At 48.6% G+C, this 15,842-nt stretch overlaps 1 protein-coding gene across 1 annotated transcript in view; it reads left to right on the forward strand.

Moving 5' to 3' along the window:
- The window catches only part of PLXNC1 (plexin C1), a 171,610-nt gene that overhangs the window by 35,674 nt on the left and 120,094 nt on the right, over positions 1-15,842 (forward strand). The window contains exons 5-6 of the mRNA XM_088454572.1: positions 4,301-4,415; positions 4,994-5,150. Of these exons, the coding sequence (XP_088310698.1) occupies positions 4,301-4,415; positions 4,994-5,150 (272 nt within the window). The remainder of the gene's footprint in view (positions 1-4,300; positions 4,416-4,993; positions 5,151-15,842) is intronic.

Consider the following 15,842-nt stretch of genomic DNA (forward strand, 5'->3'; position numbering starts at 1 on the left):
AGTCTGCTGGTGCGGCCTAGTTGCATTGCATATAACATTAATCAGCACAGTCTGCTGGTGCGGCCTAGTCGCATTGCATATCACATTAATCAGCACAGTCTGCTGGTGCGGCCTAGTCGCTTCACATATCACATTAATCAGCACAGTCTTCTGGTGCGGCCTAGTCGCATTGCATATCACATTAATCAGCACAGTCTGCTGGTGCGGCCTAGTCGCATCACAAATCACATTAATCAGCACAGTCTGCTGGTGCGGCCTAGTCGCATCACATATCACATTAATCAGCACAGTCTGCTGGTGCGGCCTAGTCGCATTGCATATCACATTAATCAGCACAGTCTGCTGGTGCGGCCTAGTCGCATTGCATATAACATTACTCAGCACAGTCTGCTGGTGCGGCCTAGTCGCATTGCATATCACATTAATCAGCACAGTCTGCTGGTGCGGCCTAGTCGCTTCACATATCACATTAATCAGCACAGTCTGCTGGTGCGGCCTAGTCGCATCACATACCACATTAATCAGCACAGTCTGCTGGTGCGGCCTAGTCGCATCACATATCACATTAATCAGCACAGTCTGCTGGTGCGGCCTAGTCGCATGGCATATCACATTAATCAGCACAGTCTGCTGGTGCTGCCTAGTCGCATTGCATATCACATTAATCAGCACAGTCTGCTGGTGCGGCCTAGTCGCTTCACATATCACATTAATCAGCACAGTCAGCTGGTGCGGCCTAGTCGCATCACATATCACATTAATTAGCACAGTCTGCTGGTGCGGCCTAGTCGCATCACATTTCACATTAATCAGCACAGTCTGCTGGTGCGGCCTAGTTGCATTGCATATAACATTAATCAGCACAGTCTGCTGGTGCGGCCTAGTCGCATTGCATATCACATTAATCAGCACAGTCTGCTGGTGCGGCCTAGTCGCTTCACATATCACATTAATCAGCACAGTCTTCTGGTGCGGCCTAGTCGCATTGCATATCACATTAATCAGCACAGTCTGCTGGTGCGGCCTAGTCGCATCACAAATCACATTAATCAGCACAGTCTGCTGGTGCGGCCTAGTCGCATGGCATATCACATTAATCAGCACAGTCTGCTGGTGCGGCCTAGTCGCATTGCATATCACATTAATCAGCACAGTCTGCTGGTGCGGCCTAGTCGCTTCACATATCACATTAATCAGCACAGTCAGCTGGTGCGGCCTAGTCGCATCACATATCACATTAATTAGCACAGTCTGCTGGTGCGGCCTAGTCGCATTGCATATCACATTAATCAGCACAGTCTGCTGGTGCGGCCTAGTCGCATTGCATATCACATTAATCAGCACAGTCTGCTGGTGTGGCCTAGTCGCATTGCATATCACATTAATCAGCACAGTCTGCTGGTGCGGCCTAGTCGCATCATATATCACATTAATCAGCACAGTCTGCTGGTGCGGCCTAGTCGCATCATATATCACATTAATCAGCACAGTCTGCTGGTGCGGCCTAGTCGCATCACATATCACATTAATCAGCACAGTCTGCTGGTGCGGCCTAGTCGCATTGCATATCACATTAATCAGCACAGTCTGCTGGTGCGGCCTAGTCGCATCGCATATCACATTAATCAGCACAGTCTGCTGGTGCGGCCTAGTCGCATGGCATATCACATTAATCAGCACAGTCTGCTGGTGCGGCCTAGTCGCATCACATACCACATTAATCAGCACAGTCTGCTGGTGCGGCCTAGTCGCATCACATATCACATTAATCAGCACAGTCTGCTGGTGCGGCCTAGTCGCATCGCATATCACATTAATCAGCACAGTCTTCTGGTGCTGCCTAGTCGCATCACATACCACATTAATCAGCACAGTCTGCTGGTGCGGCCTAGTCGCATCACATATCACATTAATCAGCACAGTCTGCTGGTGCGGCCTAGTCGCATCACATATCACATTAATCAGCACAGTCTGCTGGTGCGGTCTAGTCGCATTGCATATAACATTAATCAGCACAGTCTGCTGGTGCGGCCTAGTCGCATTGCATATCACATTAATCAGCACAGTCTGCTGGTGCGGCCTAGTCGCTTCACATATCACATTAATCAGCACATTCTGCTGGTGCGGCCTAGTCGCATCACATATCACATTAATCAGCACAGTCTGCTGGTGCGGCCTAGTCGCATTGCATATCACATTAATCAGCACAGTCTGCTGGTGCGGCCTAGTCGCATCACATATCACATTAATCAGCACAGTCTTCTGGTGCGGCCTAGTCGCATTGCATATCACATTAATCAGCACAGTCTGCTGGTGCGGCCTAGTCGCATCACATATCACATTAATCAGCACAGTCTGCTGGTGCGGCCTAGTCGCATCACATATCACATTAATCAGCACAGTCTGCTGGTGCGGCCTAGTCGCATTGCATATCACATTAATCAGCACAGTCTGCTGGTGCGGCCTAGTCGCATTGCATATCATATTAATCAGCACAGTCTGCTGGTGCGGCCTAGTCGCTTCACATACCACATTAATCAGCACAGTCTGCTGGTGCGGCCTAGTCGCATCACATATCACATTAATCAGCACAGTCTGCTGGTGCGGCCTAGTCGCATTGCATATCACATTAATCAGCACAGTCTGCTGGTGCGGCCTAGTCGCATTGCATACCACATTAATCAGCACAGTCTGCTGGTGCGGCCTAGTCGCATCACATATCACATTAATCAGCACAGTCTGCTGGTGCGGCCTAGTAGCATCATATATCACATTTAAATAGCACAGTCTGATGGTGCATACTAGTTGCATCGCATTGCGACTTAGACGCATTTTCGGCAAACAAACATTTTGCAAGAGAGTTTTACGGGACCTGGCGGCTCACTCACGCCAGACAAGTCGTGTTGTGTGGCGTATTGAGGCTAGATGTATGAGGACACATCTGTACATCCACACACCAGTTCACACCTTTGTGCACCATGATTTTATTTTATGCATTAGTAGAAGACATTATCCCTACATCACCCCTTCTATATTGTTGACAGCTGTTGTGAAGCACCAATTTAGTGATAGAGAGGCTAATGTAGAGTTAGTTGTACATAAACACAATTTGCTAATTTTCCCTGCAATTTGTGTATTTTTTCTACTGCGCATGTACAACAAAATTGTTATCTGTATAGGGAAACACAACACAGTGATGCAATGATTAGCTCTGCTGCCTCATAGAACTGAGGTCATGGTTTAAATTCCAACCAGTACCCTCTGTGTAGTTTGTACATCCTCTCAGTGTTTGTATGGTTTTCCACTAGGTACTCCTGTTTCCTCCCATTATTCAAAAACATACAAATAGGCCAACTCTATGCACAGTACCAGGTATCATTTTGTATAATTTATCCACATGTACCCATGTGGGCCAGTCCAACCCTGATTGATACCTGTGTAATGCAGTGCACACAAGGAAAAAAATCATATTTGCTATTTTGCACAGAGTTGGCCTTCTTGCTCATCTAAATCAGCACAAAACACATGAAAATATAAACTATACAATATACAATATACACTAATACTTTCAGGAATCATTTACCTTATTTATCAAACTCTTTATAATATAGAACATGAGCATATCTATAATTGGTGCAGAGTTGCACTGGTTGCGGGCCTCTGGGTCCAGGGAGGCCTACACCGCACACCCTGCTTATCTGTTCATTGGCAGCGCAGAATTACCTGGAGAATGGCACGAGTGCCATTTTCCCAGAGATCTGCGCATACGTAGTAGAGTGATAATTGGGAAAATAAAGTGAGTGCCATGTTTCTGGAGACCAGCGCATGCGCAAAGGACTTTACACTGTACATGTGCCAGCAAGAGGAGGAGCCCACACAGAATTTGCACATGGGCCTCCTCTCTTAATCGGCTTCTGCTACATATGGAAATATACTGTATGTGGTCTTCTTTACACTTTCATTCTTTCTACATTACTGAAATGAGCATGATTGCCACGCATTCCATATACTGTATGTATTATACTGATTTTTTCTGTCTGTAATTTTCATGTATATCATTAATTAATTGCATCCATGCAATATTTTTTCTGCTTAAACTGTTTTCCTGTAGGTCACATCTGTATCTCTCTGTACAGTGCTACGCAATCTGTGGTGCCTCTAAATAACCTTGATAATGTATTGGTGTTATTTACCATTACTACTGTACAGATGTCATCTAATTAACTTTAATAGTAAATAAGTAAAATAAGCATCATTTCTGATGAACATGTGATTTTAGCTGACTATTGGATATTAACAGGTGCACCATGAATACAGAATGTGAAGCACCCTCTGCACTGGGGAACTGGATAGGAATTTCAGAGGAATATGACAAATGTCTGGGAATTCATGTTCTTCCTGCTGTTCAGAGAAAGGTTTACCATTTAATTTTGTATTAAGTTGTTATAAACTTCTCTTCCTTCAGAAATAGTGCGTCCTATGTCCCTTTATTACTCAATAGTTTATACGGTATATTAGTGTCATTAATACTATATTTAGCCTTTGAGTTTTTGAAATCCAAGTGCATCATTTTGTAGATTTTCAAATGAGTCTATCTACAGTAGCTGTATTTACCCCGCTGGTGTGTCTACCTTATTGCAGCATTTAGTGTTATCTGCAGACTTTAAATTTACCTTCAATAAAATTAGTAATGTCTCCAATAAAGATGTTGAATCCATGGGATGCTCCATTTGTACCTTTCACTTTGCTGTATGCATTCCTTTTACTACAAATCTCTGTAACCTGTCCATTAAACCATCTTTGAATCCAGTCATCAAGTTTTGACAATATCAGGTGTTACTAGTATATATACATCTATATTTGATGCAGTTACCAGCCTCAGAGGCAGTGGCTAAAATTGTCACTCCATTGTATGTAAGGCCAAACATATACCTAAAATCCTTCATTTCACATGTTTTCTAACAAACATGTTATATTTATCTCATTATTTTAGGTCAGAATAACCATTAAGAAACATCCTCAATTATTTGGTAAAAATACACCTTGGGCTTGTGAAATCAGCAATACAGAAACACTTTGTAGGCAGTACAACACATCAGCCTCTATGGACTGTTCATGTGAATTTTCTGCAAACACAGCATCAGAAAGAGGTACAGTATTTATTTATTTCATAAATAATAAAAAAAAGTGATGTATTTAATGTGAAACACCTGAAAGGACATGCAGGTTTCACCTATTAAAAACACTAGAACACATTTTAGAATAAAACATACTCTATGTTATTTCTAGTGGTAGATCTATCTTGGATATTTGGCACCCCATGTATTATTGCGAGTTTCAGAGGGTTGTGGTAATTTATGGTAAAATGTTTGCTTATTCTTGTCAGCAAAGCAATAAAGCCAATATTAATTGCATCCCTAATCTCATTGATGCCATTTAGCACTCTATTTATCAATAGTGGCTGTGAAAACGCCTGGCTGAGGTAATTAAAAATACTAATGTTTTGACAGAATTAATAATATTGTTAAAACCATAACTACCATTTGCATTAGAGATGTGCGTCGACGCTTGTTTTGGTCTTGTTTTTGGCAAAACCACGATAAAATGTTATGGTTTAGGTTTTAGCAAAACCACCCTCTCTGTTTTGGTTGTAATCGGTTTTTGTTTTGAATTTCTTGAAAATTGATAAAACATCAAACATCATGCAGTTGTACCTGTTTATATGAAATCCAAAACCTGAGATTTGGTTTTTAAATCTGAATTCCAAACTTACAGCTGACCTGAGCGTGACTTGGTTCAATTAGGAAAACCACAATGGAGGCCCCAGCTTCCGCTTTATGTTCCTCACTCTTAGCACACCATGCCTGATTCTGAGGCAGACCCTGCAGTGTCCGTGTGTATGTCTTTTCTTATTACTTCTGTGACTTTATGCATATACCACTACAAACCCATTTCTTGTGTACTGCCTCATGTATGCATGTGCAAGGACTGAGATGCCCACATTAATCATCTTTAGATGCTCAAATACCGCTCAGTGTATCTTTAGACACAACCATCAGTCGCTCCATCAAAACTTGCACCAGCCCCATGCATGGCCAGATTGTAGAGAGGGAGACAGGGGCGGTCGTCCCGGGGCCCAAACACATAGGGGGCCCCCCCACATGGTCCCCGGCACCATCCCCAAGATGAACTTTTTTTTTTCCAATCGGAGCCGCCTGCAGCGGCCCACAATTAAGCCCCGCCCATCTCTGCATTTGGCTCCACCCCCTTCTGCTGCTGCCGGCCTGCAGCCTCTGAAGTAAGCAGTAATATATATATATATATATATATATACATATACACATATATATATGTATCTGTCTCTGTGTGTCTATATATATATATATATATATAGTGACGGTTCTAGGGGCGGGCTAACAGGGCCGTCACCCAGAGTGCCGGCCACTAGAGGGCGCTACTGAGTCCCCAGAAGGACAAAAAGAAATCCCTTAAGAATAAATAAAAAACCCAGCACCGGTCCCCCCCCGCGCGTTGCCGGGCGCCCGCTGATATTTGTTATCAGCGGGCACCCATCTCCCTCCCTGCAGCGGCAGCCAAAGCTCACTCCAGAGCTCAGGCTCTGCAGAGAGCCCTATGGGAGGGACGTCATGATGTCTCTCCCATAGATCCGTGGAGCCGGAGCTCACTCCTGAGCTCCAGCTCCAGCAGAGAGCACTATGGGAGGGACGTCATGATGTCTCTCCCATAGATCCGTGGTGGAGCTGCGGTCGGACCAGACGGCAGCGGACGCATAAGCGGGGCCTAAGGTAAGTATTGTATTTGTAATTTTTATTTTTCAGAAGGGAGGCATGGGGGCATTACTACTGGGGACATGTCTATAAGTGGGCATTACTACTGGGGCATGTCTATAAGGGGGCATGTCTATAAGGGGGCATTTCTACTGGGGGCATTTCTACTGGGGGCATGTCTATAAGGGGGCATTAATACTGGGGGCATGTCTATAAGGGGGCATTGCTACTGGGGGCATGTCTATAAGGGAGCATTACTACTGGGGGCATGTCTATAAGGGGGCATTACTACTGGGGGGCATTACTACTGGGGGCATGTCTATAAGGGGGCATTACTACTGGGGGCATGTCTATAAGGGGGCATTACTACTGGGGGGATTACTTCTGGGGGCATGTCTATAAGGGGGCATTACTACTGGGGGCATGTCTATAAGTGGCATTATTACTGGGGGCACTACTAATGTGGGCACTACTATAGGAGGCACTACTACTGTGGGCACTACTATTGGGGGCATTACCAATGGGGGCACTACTATAGGGGACATTACCAATGAGGGCATTAACACTGTGGGCATTACCACTGCGGGCACTACTGAGGGCACTGCATGGGGGCACCACTACCGGGGCCATTGTGTAAGTGGCACCACTGCTGTGAGCATTCTATAAGGGGCACCACTACTGTGGGCATTGTATTAGGGGGTACTACTACTGTGGGCATTGTATTAGGGGCACTACTACTCAGTACTGTGGTCCTGTGTATAAGGGGCACTAATTTGGGCATTGTGTAAAAGGGGCACCACTGTGTGTCATAACATGAATAAGGGACTAATGTGTGGCGTAATTTGAATTGGGGATAGTGTATTATAAAGGGCATTACTGTGTGTGGCACAATGTATTACACAGGGCATTACTGCGTGTGGCATAATGTGTTATAAAGGGTATTACTGCGTGTGGCATAATGTGTTTATAAAGGGCATTACTGAATGTAAGGCGCATTACTGCACATGGCAATTATTCGCCACGAGGGGAGAGCTTGGGGGAAGCCCAGCACCTTCATAATGCTGGTCATGCCCCACAGTTGTTGTTTTTTTGGGGGGGGGATCAGGGGTCCAACTGTGAACTTTCGCCCTGAGCTCCACAATGTCTAGAGCCGGCGCTGTATATATATTAAGGCTGCATCTAGAAGCACGGATTTCTCCATAGAGAATTCCAGAGGGGGGGGGGGCATGGTGTTTAAGGGGCTACACCTCAAAAGCTATAGAAGGTACCAGGCTGATATTTGTCACGGATGGATAGAACTGTCGCTCGGTGCTGCCAAATTTCATGGCATAAACATAAAAAATTAGGAATTGGGAGTAATCTAAAGCTCCAACTGTTACTTTTTTCTGACATTCTCAATTAGGACAACTTTTCTGCTGTAGTCTATGGGTTTTTGTTTTGGAAGGCATAACTCAGGGTAGGGGTGAATTTAGACTTGGGATTTGTTTTATTAGGTAGCTATTGTGAGAAGTCCTAGTGGGTGGCGGCCATGCAAAAGAGCTAACACAGGCTGCCGTCTACTAGGCAAAGACGCCGAAGCCCTGGTGCGTTGGCGCCCGCCAGGCAAAAACGCCGAAGCCCTGGTGGGTTGGTGCTCACCAGGCGAAGACGTAAGAAGTTCTAGTGGGCGGCGGCCATGCAAAAGAGCTGACACAGGCTGCCACCCAGTAGGCGAAGACGCCAAAGCCCTGGTGGGTTGGCGCACGCCAGGCGAAGACGTGAGAAGTCCTAGTGGGCAGCGGCCATGCAAAAGAACTGAAACAGGCTGCCACCAACTAGGCAAAGGCGCCGAAGCCCTGGCGGGTTGGTGCCCACCTGGCGAAATTGCCAAAGCCATGGTGGGTTGGCCCCCGCCAGGCAAAAATGCCGGAAGTCCTAGTGGTCTATTTCTAACGGGGAGCTGATGCCACAGCCAGGGGAGCCCTCTCACCGGGCCCCCAGCCGAAAAATCACCCCTGACCGCTAGTCAGCCCAGGCTGGGGATCCCTGGGGAGTTGGGGACCCCCCCAATAAATGGGCCCCCCTCTCCAGGGCACCCCAGGCCCAGGCTGATAGCCCGGGGCTATCCCCAGCACCCCTGGGCAGTGGGTGCCAGGTTGATTATGTATAGTGTGGTGCATATGAGAATATTAAAATATTGTCTTTTGCTGTGGAACTACAGTTCCCAGCAAGCCTCCCCCGCATGCTGGTACATGGAGAACCACAAGTACAAGCATGTGGGGCATTACGGGCCTGCTGGTACCTGTTCTTCCACAGCAAAAGCAATATTAAATAAAACACAACACACACATTGTAGAAAAGTAAAATTTTATTAGAACATACATGCACACACACATGTACTCACACATGCCCACACTATCTCACATACTCACCTATGTATCCCTGAAGCCAATCTGTCCTCTTCTCCAGTACACAATCCAAATGGAGTACCTGTAATAAAAAATCCATACTCACCTCCTCCTATGCGTGGATCTGTCCTCTTCAAAGCAATCCAGAGTCTTGGCAAAAAAAAAAAACACGAGACACCCGGACCCTCGCACATTAGTAGTGTTCTTAGAGAACACTACTACCCGAATGACAACTCTGCCCGGCATTTCAGTTCAGAAATCCTGGTGCGGAGTGCTCATTGGTTGAGAGAGGCGAGCCTTCGACCTCACAGCCAATGAGCTATTCTCACCATTGACTTCAATGGTGAGAACCAAGCGTGCCCTTTTCAAAAATGGCGCGTCAGCACCATTTTTGAAATTCAAAGATGGCCGCTGCAAGCCAATCACGGCTCGCAACGTCATCGCCCCGCCCACCTCGGCTGGCTTAAATACAGCCAGCGCAAGGCGCCGTCCACACAGTCCAGCTGAAGGAAGAAGATGCCGCGGAAGCCCAGGATGGCGGCGGCCGTGTAAAAGAGCTTAATGGCCGCCACTTTCCAGGTGAAGATCCCGTAGAAGTCCTGGGGGAGCAGCAGCCATGAAAAAGAGCTTAAAGGCTGCCGCCCCCCAGGTGAAGGTCCGGCAAAATAAAATATTTAAAAAATCTGTCTTTGTTTTTTAATTTTAATATTTCTTTTGCAGGGGTTCTATAGGTACCGGTAGGCCCTTTATGCCCCGCCTGCTGATACTTGTGGTTCTACAAGTACCAGTTTGCAGGGATGCCTGCTGGGACCTGTAGTACTACTGCAAAAGACAATATTTAGATTTTCATATGCACCACACTTTACATTATTAACCTGACACCCACCGCCCAGGAGTCCTGGGGATAGCCCCGGGCTATCCGCCTGAGGTGCCCTGGAGAGGGGGACCCCTTTATTGGGGGGGTCTCCAGCTCCCCAGGGATCCCCGGCCTGGGCTGACTAGAAGCCAGGGGTGATGCTTTGGCTGGGGGGCCCAGGTGAAAGGGCTTCCCTGGCTGTGGCATCACCCCCCCACTAGAAAGAGTCCGGAGCTGGTTCTGGTAAAAACAGGGGGACCCTACGCATTTTCCACCTGTATTTCCTGAACCAGGGCCGGCTCAGAGCCCAGTGCTGGTTGTGCTGAATACGGGGGACCCCTACGTCCTTTGTCCCCCATATTTTGGCAACCAGGACTGGTTCTCAAAAGCCTGGTGCTGGTTATGCTTCATTCGAGGGACCCCTACATCATTTGTCCCCTGTTTCTACTTCAGGGTCCATAGTGGGTCCACAGGGTTGACCTTGGGGTATAGCTGCATTGGATCCATGGGCACCACACAGTTAAAGCTTTAGCTCCCAGGATGCACTGGGTCCATCCTCCTATATACCTCGCCCCCGACCACAGGCGCCTGTTTGAGTTGGTGCCTGGCTGGAGTCGGGTCACTGTTTGCACAGGGGGGGGGGGCTGCTTAGCAGCCCCTAAGCTTATATTTATTTTTGGAGTTAATAGTTTTATTTTTTACTTTCAACTCATCAGAGCGGCAGCGTCGGAATGTCCATCGGACGTCCACACTGCCGCTCCTACACCTCGCCGGCACCATGACGTCAGTACAGATCTGGGGATCATGGCGGGACCCCAGAGACTGTACTAGCTGGGCCCTGGGGGATCCCTGGACTGTGGCCGGATCGACGAGGATCAGGTAAGCCGCGCGGGTCGCTGCTGCCGGTGACCCGCGTGTGTAATCTGCAGTCCTTAACCTCCGGTCTCTGGGGACAGACCGGAGGCGCTGGCGGTGGTGGTGGGCTCTCCCTCTTCTGAGACATGGCCCGCACGTCCACTAGACTACCAGGGAACTATGGCGGTTGGCGGGAGCCGGCATCCCAGGGGTTAATGACCAGCCAGGGGAGGCAGAAATCCCTGTTGAGCAGCTCCTCCCCTCAGCTCAGCACGCCTTTCTGCTTGGGTCTGGCAACGCTGAGCTGCATTCCTCCTAGGGCCACACCTCCAGTGAGTTCTCCAGCAGCCATCTTTCCTAAGGCACATCACAGATAACTTGGATAGCACATGGACCGGTCCCCCTGTGTACCTCTCCCCTTCTAAAGGACAGCATACACAGCACTATAGCTCTCCCAGACACTGAATCTGGGCAGGTTGAATATAGTGGTAAAGGTGCAGTGAGTATTAACTTTCTGCATTGTATGTGACTTTCGCTAGTGCTGACTGTCTATGCTTTTTTTCTACTGACTGTCACTCTATACCTATCCCTTTTCTTCTCCTACAGCCCTGACAGGTGTGTGTGGGAAGGGCTTTTCTTGGATCTCACTTATATAAATTCATATATTTGTGAGGTCGGTCACATACAGTTCTGTGCTACACGGTGCCATATCTGTGGGCTTGTGTGCTGCATGCTTGTGGGTACGCCAAGAGTAACACTTAGCTTTCCTGTCGTGTTAGTATATATCTGTATATATATTTTATCGTGTCTAATGAGGAAGTTAAGCGCTCTGCGGCTCCCACTCTGCTCTCCTGCAGTCGCTGCGCTGCAGGGGTAAATATGGAGGATTTATCACAGGATGGGCTGTGTGGGAGGTGCCGTCTGTTACTTGGTCCCTCTAACCCCCCAAATTCGGGACAGAATCCTCCTTGGGCGGTGTTTTCTCAGGTGCTGGCTTCCATCGCAGACCGTCTGGCGGTCCCGACTGCTTTACCCCATAGGGGGTTACCCCAGCCGTCCATCCCCCCTTCTCCGGGTATGCCGCAATTATTGCAGTCCCCCCTGGGCCTCAGACTGTTAATCCATATACGGGGTTACCTTTGTATTTTCAGTCTTCTCCGTTGACACAGCAGTCCGTCATTCCCTTCCAGGGTCTCCCGCAGGCAGGTCAACCACCATGGGTGGATGTATTATCTAGTTCAGTCCAGAGTTTGCCGGCCTCATCTTCCGCTTTTCAAACTCTGTTACAGAATGACAAGCCTCAAAAGGCGTCTAAACGCCCTGTTATGTCATCCCAGTCTGCACAACTATCAGACTCAGATGTGTCCTTGGATGAGGGGGAATTGCCTGAGGATTCTGACTCGGATTCTCATGTCTGGGAAGTGGAAACGAAATCTTCCATTAATGTGCCGGCATTGGTAAGGGCGGTGCGGTCCATTCTTGATATAAAGGATGACACACCGGCCCCTAAGTCCAAGTATCCGAATTTGAAGCTGGCAAAAGTGACTTCGGCGGTTTTTCCTCTTTCTGATCAGCTGAATGATCATATGGCGGAGGCCTGGTAGTCGCCTAGTAAGAGGTTCCAGCCGCAGAAACATTTAGCATCTAGTTATCCGTTTCCTGCAGGTCATTGCAAAACGTGGGAAACTCCACCTGCGGTGGATTCTCATGTTACTCGCTTAATCAAGAGTGCTACCTTGCCTATGCCTTCCATTTCATTTCTGAAAGATCCCACAGACAGGAAGGTGGAGACTTGTTTAAAGTCAATTTATTCGCTCTCAGGGGCGGTGGCACATCTGTCCATGGCCATCTCTTTGGTGGCTAAGCCTGAGGAAGTTCCGGAGGTTCAGAGAGCTTTAGTGGGACAGATGAGGGATGCCGCTTCCTATATTGGAGAAGCGTCTTTGGATGCCAGTCTTCTGACTTCCAGAGTATTGGCAGCAGCAGTCTCTGCTCACCGATCTTTGTGGCTCCATTCTTGGAGAGCGGATGCGGATTCCAAGAATGGCCTGGAGGCCTTGCCCTTTAATGGGGAGATTTTGTTCGGCCCTGACCTGGACAAAATTGTTGATACCCTAGCGAAGTCTAAGTCTGCGTTTCTGCCATCAGCAGCTGCGCCTTCTAAAGCTAGGACCTCGGCCTTTCGGTCCTTTCATGCTCAGGGTAAGTCCAAGGGTCAGTCTTTCCCATGGCAGTCATCAACCAAGACTGCCCCTAAACAAAAGAAGCAGGCCTGCAGCACTAGATGCCCTGCTTCCAAGCCAGTGGATAAGCCTTCAGCCTGATGGGACGGGCCTCTCTCTGGGAGTTCCCAGAGTGGGAGGCCGACTTCTTCAATTCGCCCAGTGCTGGTGCAATACCACCACGGATGCTTGGGTACGAGAAGTGGTCTCTCAGGGGTACGCCCTTTACTTTCGTCACAGACCCCCCTAACAGTTCTTCCGCACAAGTCTTTCTCAGGACAAGACCAAGGCGTTGCAGGTTCAGGAAGCCATACTGTCCTTGCTGAAAGCAGGGGTCATAGTTCTGCTTTCTCAATGCGGGACAGAATACTACTCTTCTCAGTTTCTGGTTCTGAAACTCAATGGGTCTCATCGGCCTATCCTCAACCTAAAGTCACTGAACAACTTCCTCAGAGTGCCCAAATTCAGGATGGAAACTCTGCGTTCCATCATTCTGGCTATGGAACCAGGGGATTATATGGTCTCCCTGGACATCCAGGACGCCTACCTCCATTTTCCTATAGCCCCTTCACACCAGGGGTATCTGAGATTTGCTATACGCCAGCTTCACTTCCAGTTTCAGGCTCTGCCCTTTGGTCTTTCCACGGTTCCAATGGTGTTCACCAAAGTTATGGCTATCATGGCTGCCCATCTGTGCAGCCAGGGTATACGGCTTCTGCCATATCTGGATGACCTCCTATTGCTGGCAGGCTCTCCGGAGGTACTTTTACAACATCTGCACCTGATGATCGCTTGTCTGCAAGCGCACGGGTGGCTGATAAACTGGAAGAAGTCCTCCCTCATTCCATAACAGAGGATGGTTCATTTGGGAGCCCTTCTGGACTCTCGTCAGCAAAGGATCTTTCTGACTCCAGAAAAGGTTTCCTCCCTACAACTACGAGTGAGCAGTTGTCTGAAGAGTTCCCAGGTGTCGGTTCACTCGGCAATGAGAGTTCTGGGGTCCATGGTGTTGGCATTCGACATGGTGGAGTATGCCCAGTTTCACCCGGCCCCTGCAGGGACTGATTCTATCCAAATGGAACGGGTTACCACACCGGATCAGGACTCAGATGCTGGTGTTGTCTCCGGAGGTGTGCCTGTCGCTGGCTTGGTGGCTTCAAACATCTCATCTCACCAAGGGTCGCCCCTTTTGGATACCGGGCTGGGTTCTGCTCATGACAGATGCCAGTCTCCGGGGTTGGGGGGCAGTGGCAGGTCCACTTTCACTTCAGGGCCGTTGGATGGCGGAAGAAGCAGTTCTTCCCATCAACATTCTGGAACTTCGGGCCATGTACAGGGCCTTCCAGTTCTCCGGTCACGCTCTTCAAGGAAGGGCAGTGCAAGTTCAGTCTGACAATGCCACCATGGTGGCGTACATCGACCATCAAGGGGGGACTCGCAGTCAAGCAGTAATGTTGGAGGTGTCACGCATCCTGTCTTGGGCGGAGTGCCACCTTCCGGGCATCTCGGCAATCTTCATTTAAGGAGTTCTCAATTGGGAAGCGGACTTCCTCAGCCATCACGACGTGCATCCCGGGGAATGGTCCCTTCACCCAGAGGTATTTCAACTACTCATGGACAGGTGGGGACTGCCGGAGGTGGACCTCATGGCCTCCCATCACAATCGCAAGCTGCATGTGTACGGGTCCAGGACAAGAGATGCCGGAGCAAGTCTGGTGGACGCGCTGTCAGTGAAATAGACATTTCATCTGGCGTATCTATTCCCTCCGATATCCCTGCTGCCTCGGACCCTTCGGAAATTCAAACAGGATGGCGGCACGCTTCTGCTGGTGGCTCCGGCTTGGCCCAGACGTCCTTGGTACTCCAATCTTTGGGGCCTATCCATCGACATTCCGTTTCTTCTGCCTTAACATCGGGACCTGTTGTCTAAGGCAGGGCCGAAACTAGGATATCTGTCATCAGGTGCAAGGCAGCAATTTTGCGCCCCCTCCCTTCCTTTACCTGGAGTTTGTCCTTGCTCCTCAATAAGGCAGTGCACTACTCAGACGTCCCTGCCTGGTATAGTGACTTACATTATTCCACACACCATAATGCCCATTACACATTATGGCACACACTGTAATGCCTATTACCAAAGTGCCACTTACATATTTGCCCAACACCATATTATACCCCACAGTAAGGCTTCTAATTACTTTAAAATGACCTGCTCATTGTCAGGGGTTACATGCTCATTGCCATGGGGTTTCATGCTCGTTGCCATGGGGTTTTATGCTTGTTGCCAGAGGGTTTCATGCTTGTTGCCAGGGGGTTTCATGCTTGTTGCCGTGGGGTTTATGCTCGTTGCCAGGGAGGTTTATGCTCGTTGCCAGGGGTTAAATGCTCGTTGCCAGGGGTTTCATGCTCGTTGCCAGGGGTTACATGCTCGTTGCCATGGGGTTTATGCCTGTTGCCATGGGGTTTCATGCTCATTGACAGGGGGGTTTATGCTCATTGCCAGGGGGTTTATGCTCGTTGCCAGGAGATTTCAAGGGAGAAGATGCAGCTTTCAGCATCTTCTCACAGCAGCGGCAGCGTTCCCGGTGTCGGGAACGCTGTGAGCATTGTGCTGGCCTAACAGACATTAGAGGTCCAGTAGGACCTCTAGCATCTGTCTCCTCCTAGGCAGCGGCCATTTTTGGATGGCCGTTTTAAGCAGAGTCCATGCGGACGGCTAGTCCACATGGAATCTGCT

Source organism: Taudactylus pleione, unplaced genomic scaffold (assembly GCF_031769625.1).
Source record: "Taudactylus pleione unplaced genomic scaffold, aTauple2 ptg000040l, whole genome shotgun sequence".
Classification (NCBI taxonomy): Eukaryota; Metazoa; Chordata; class Amphibia; order Anura; family Myobatrachidae; genus Taudactylus; species Taudactylus pleione.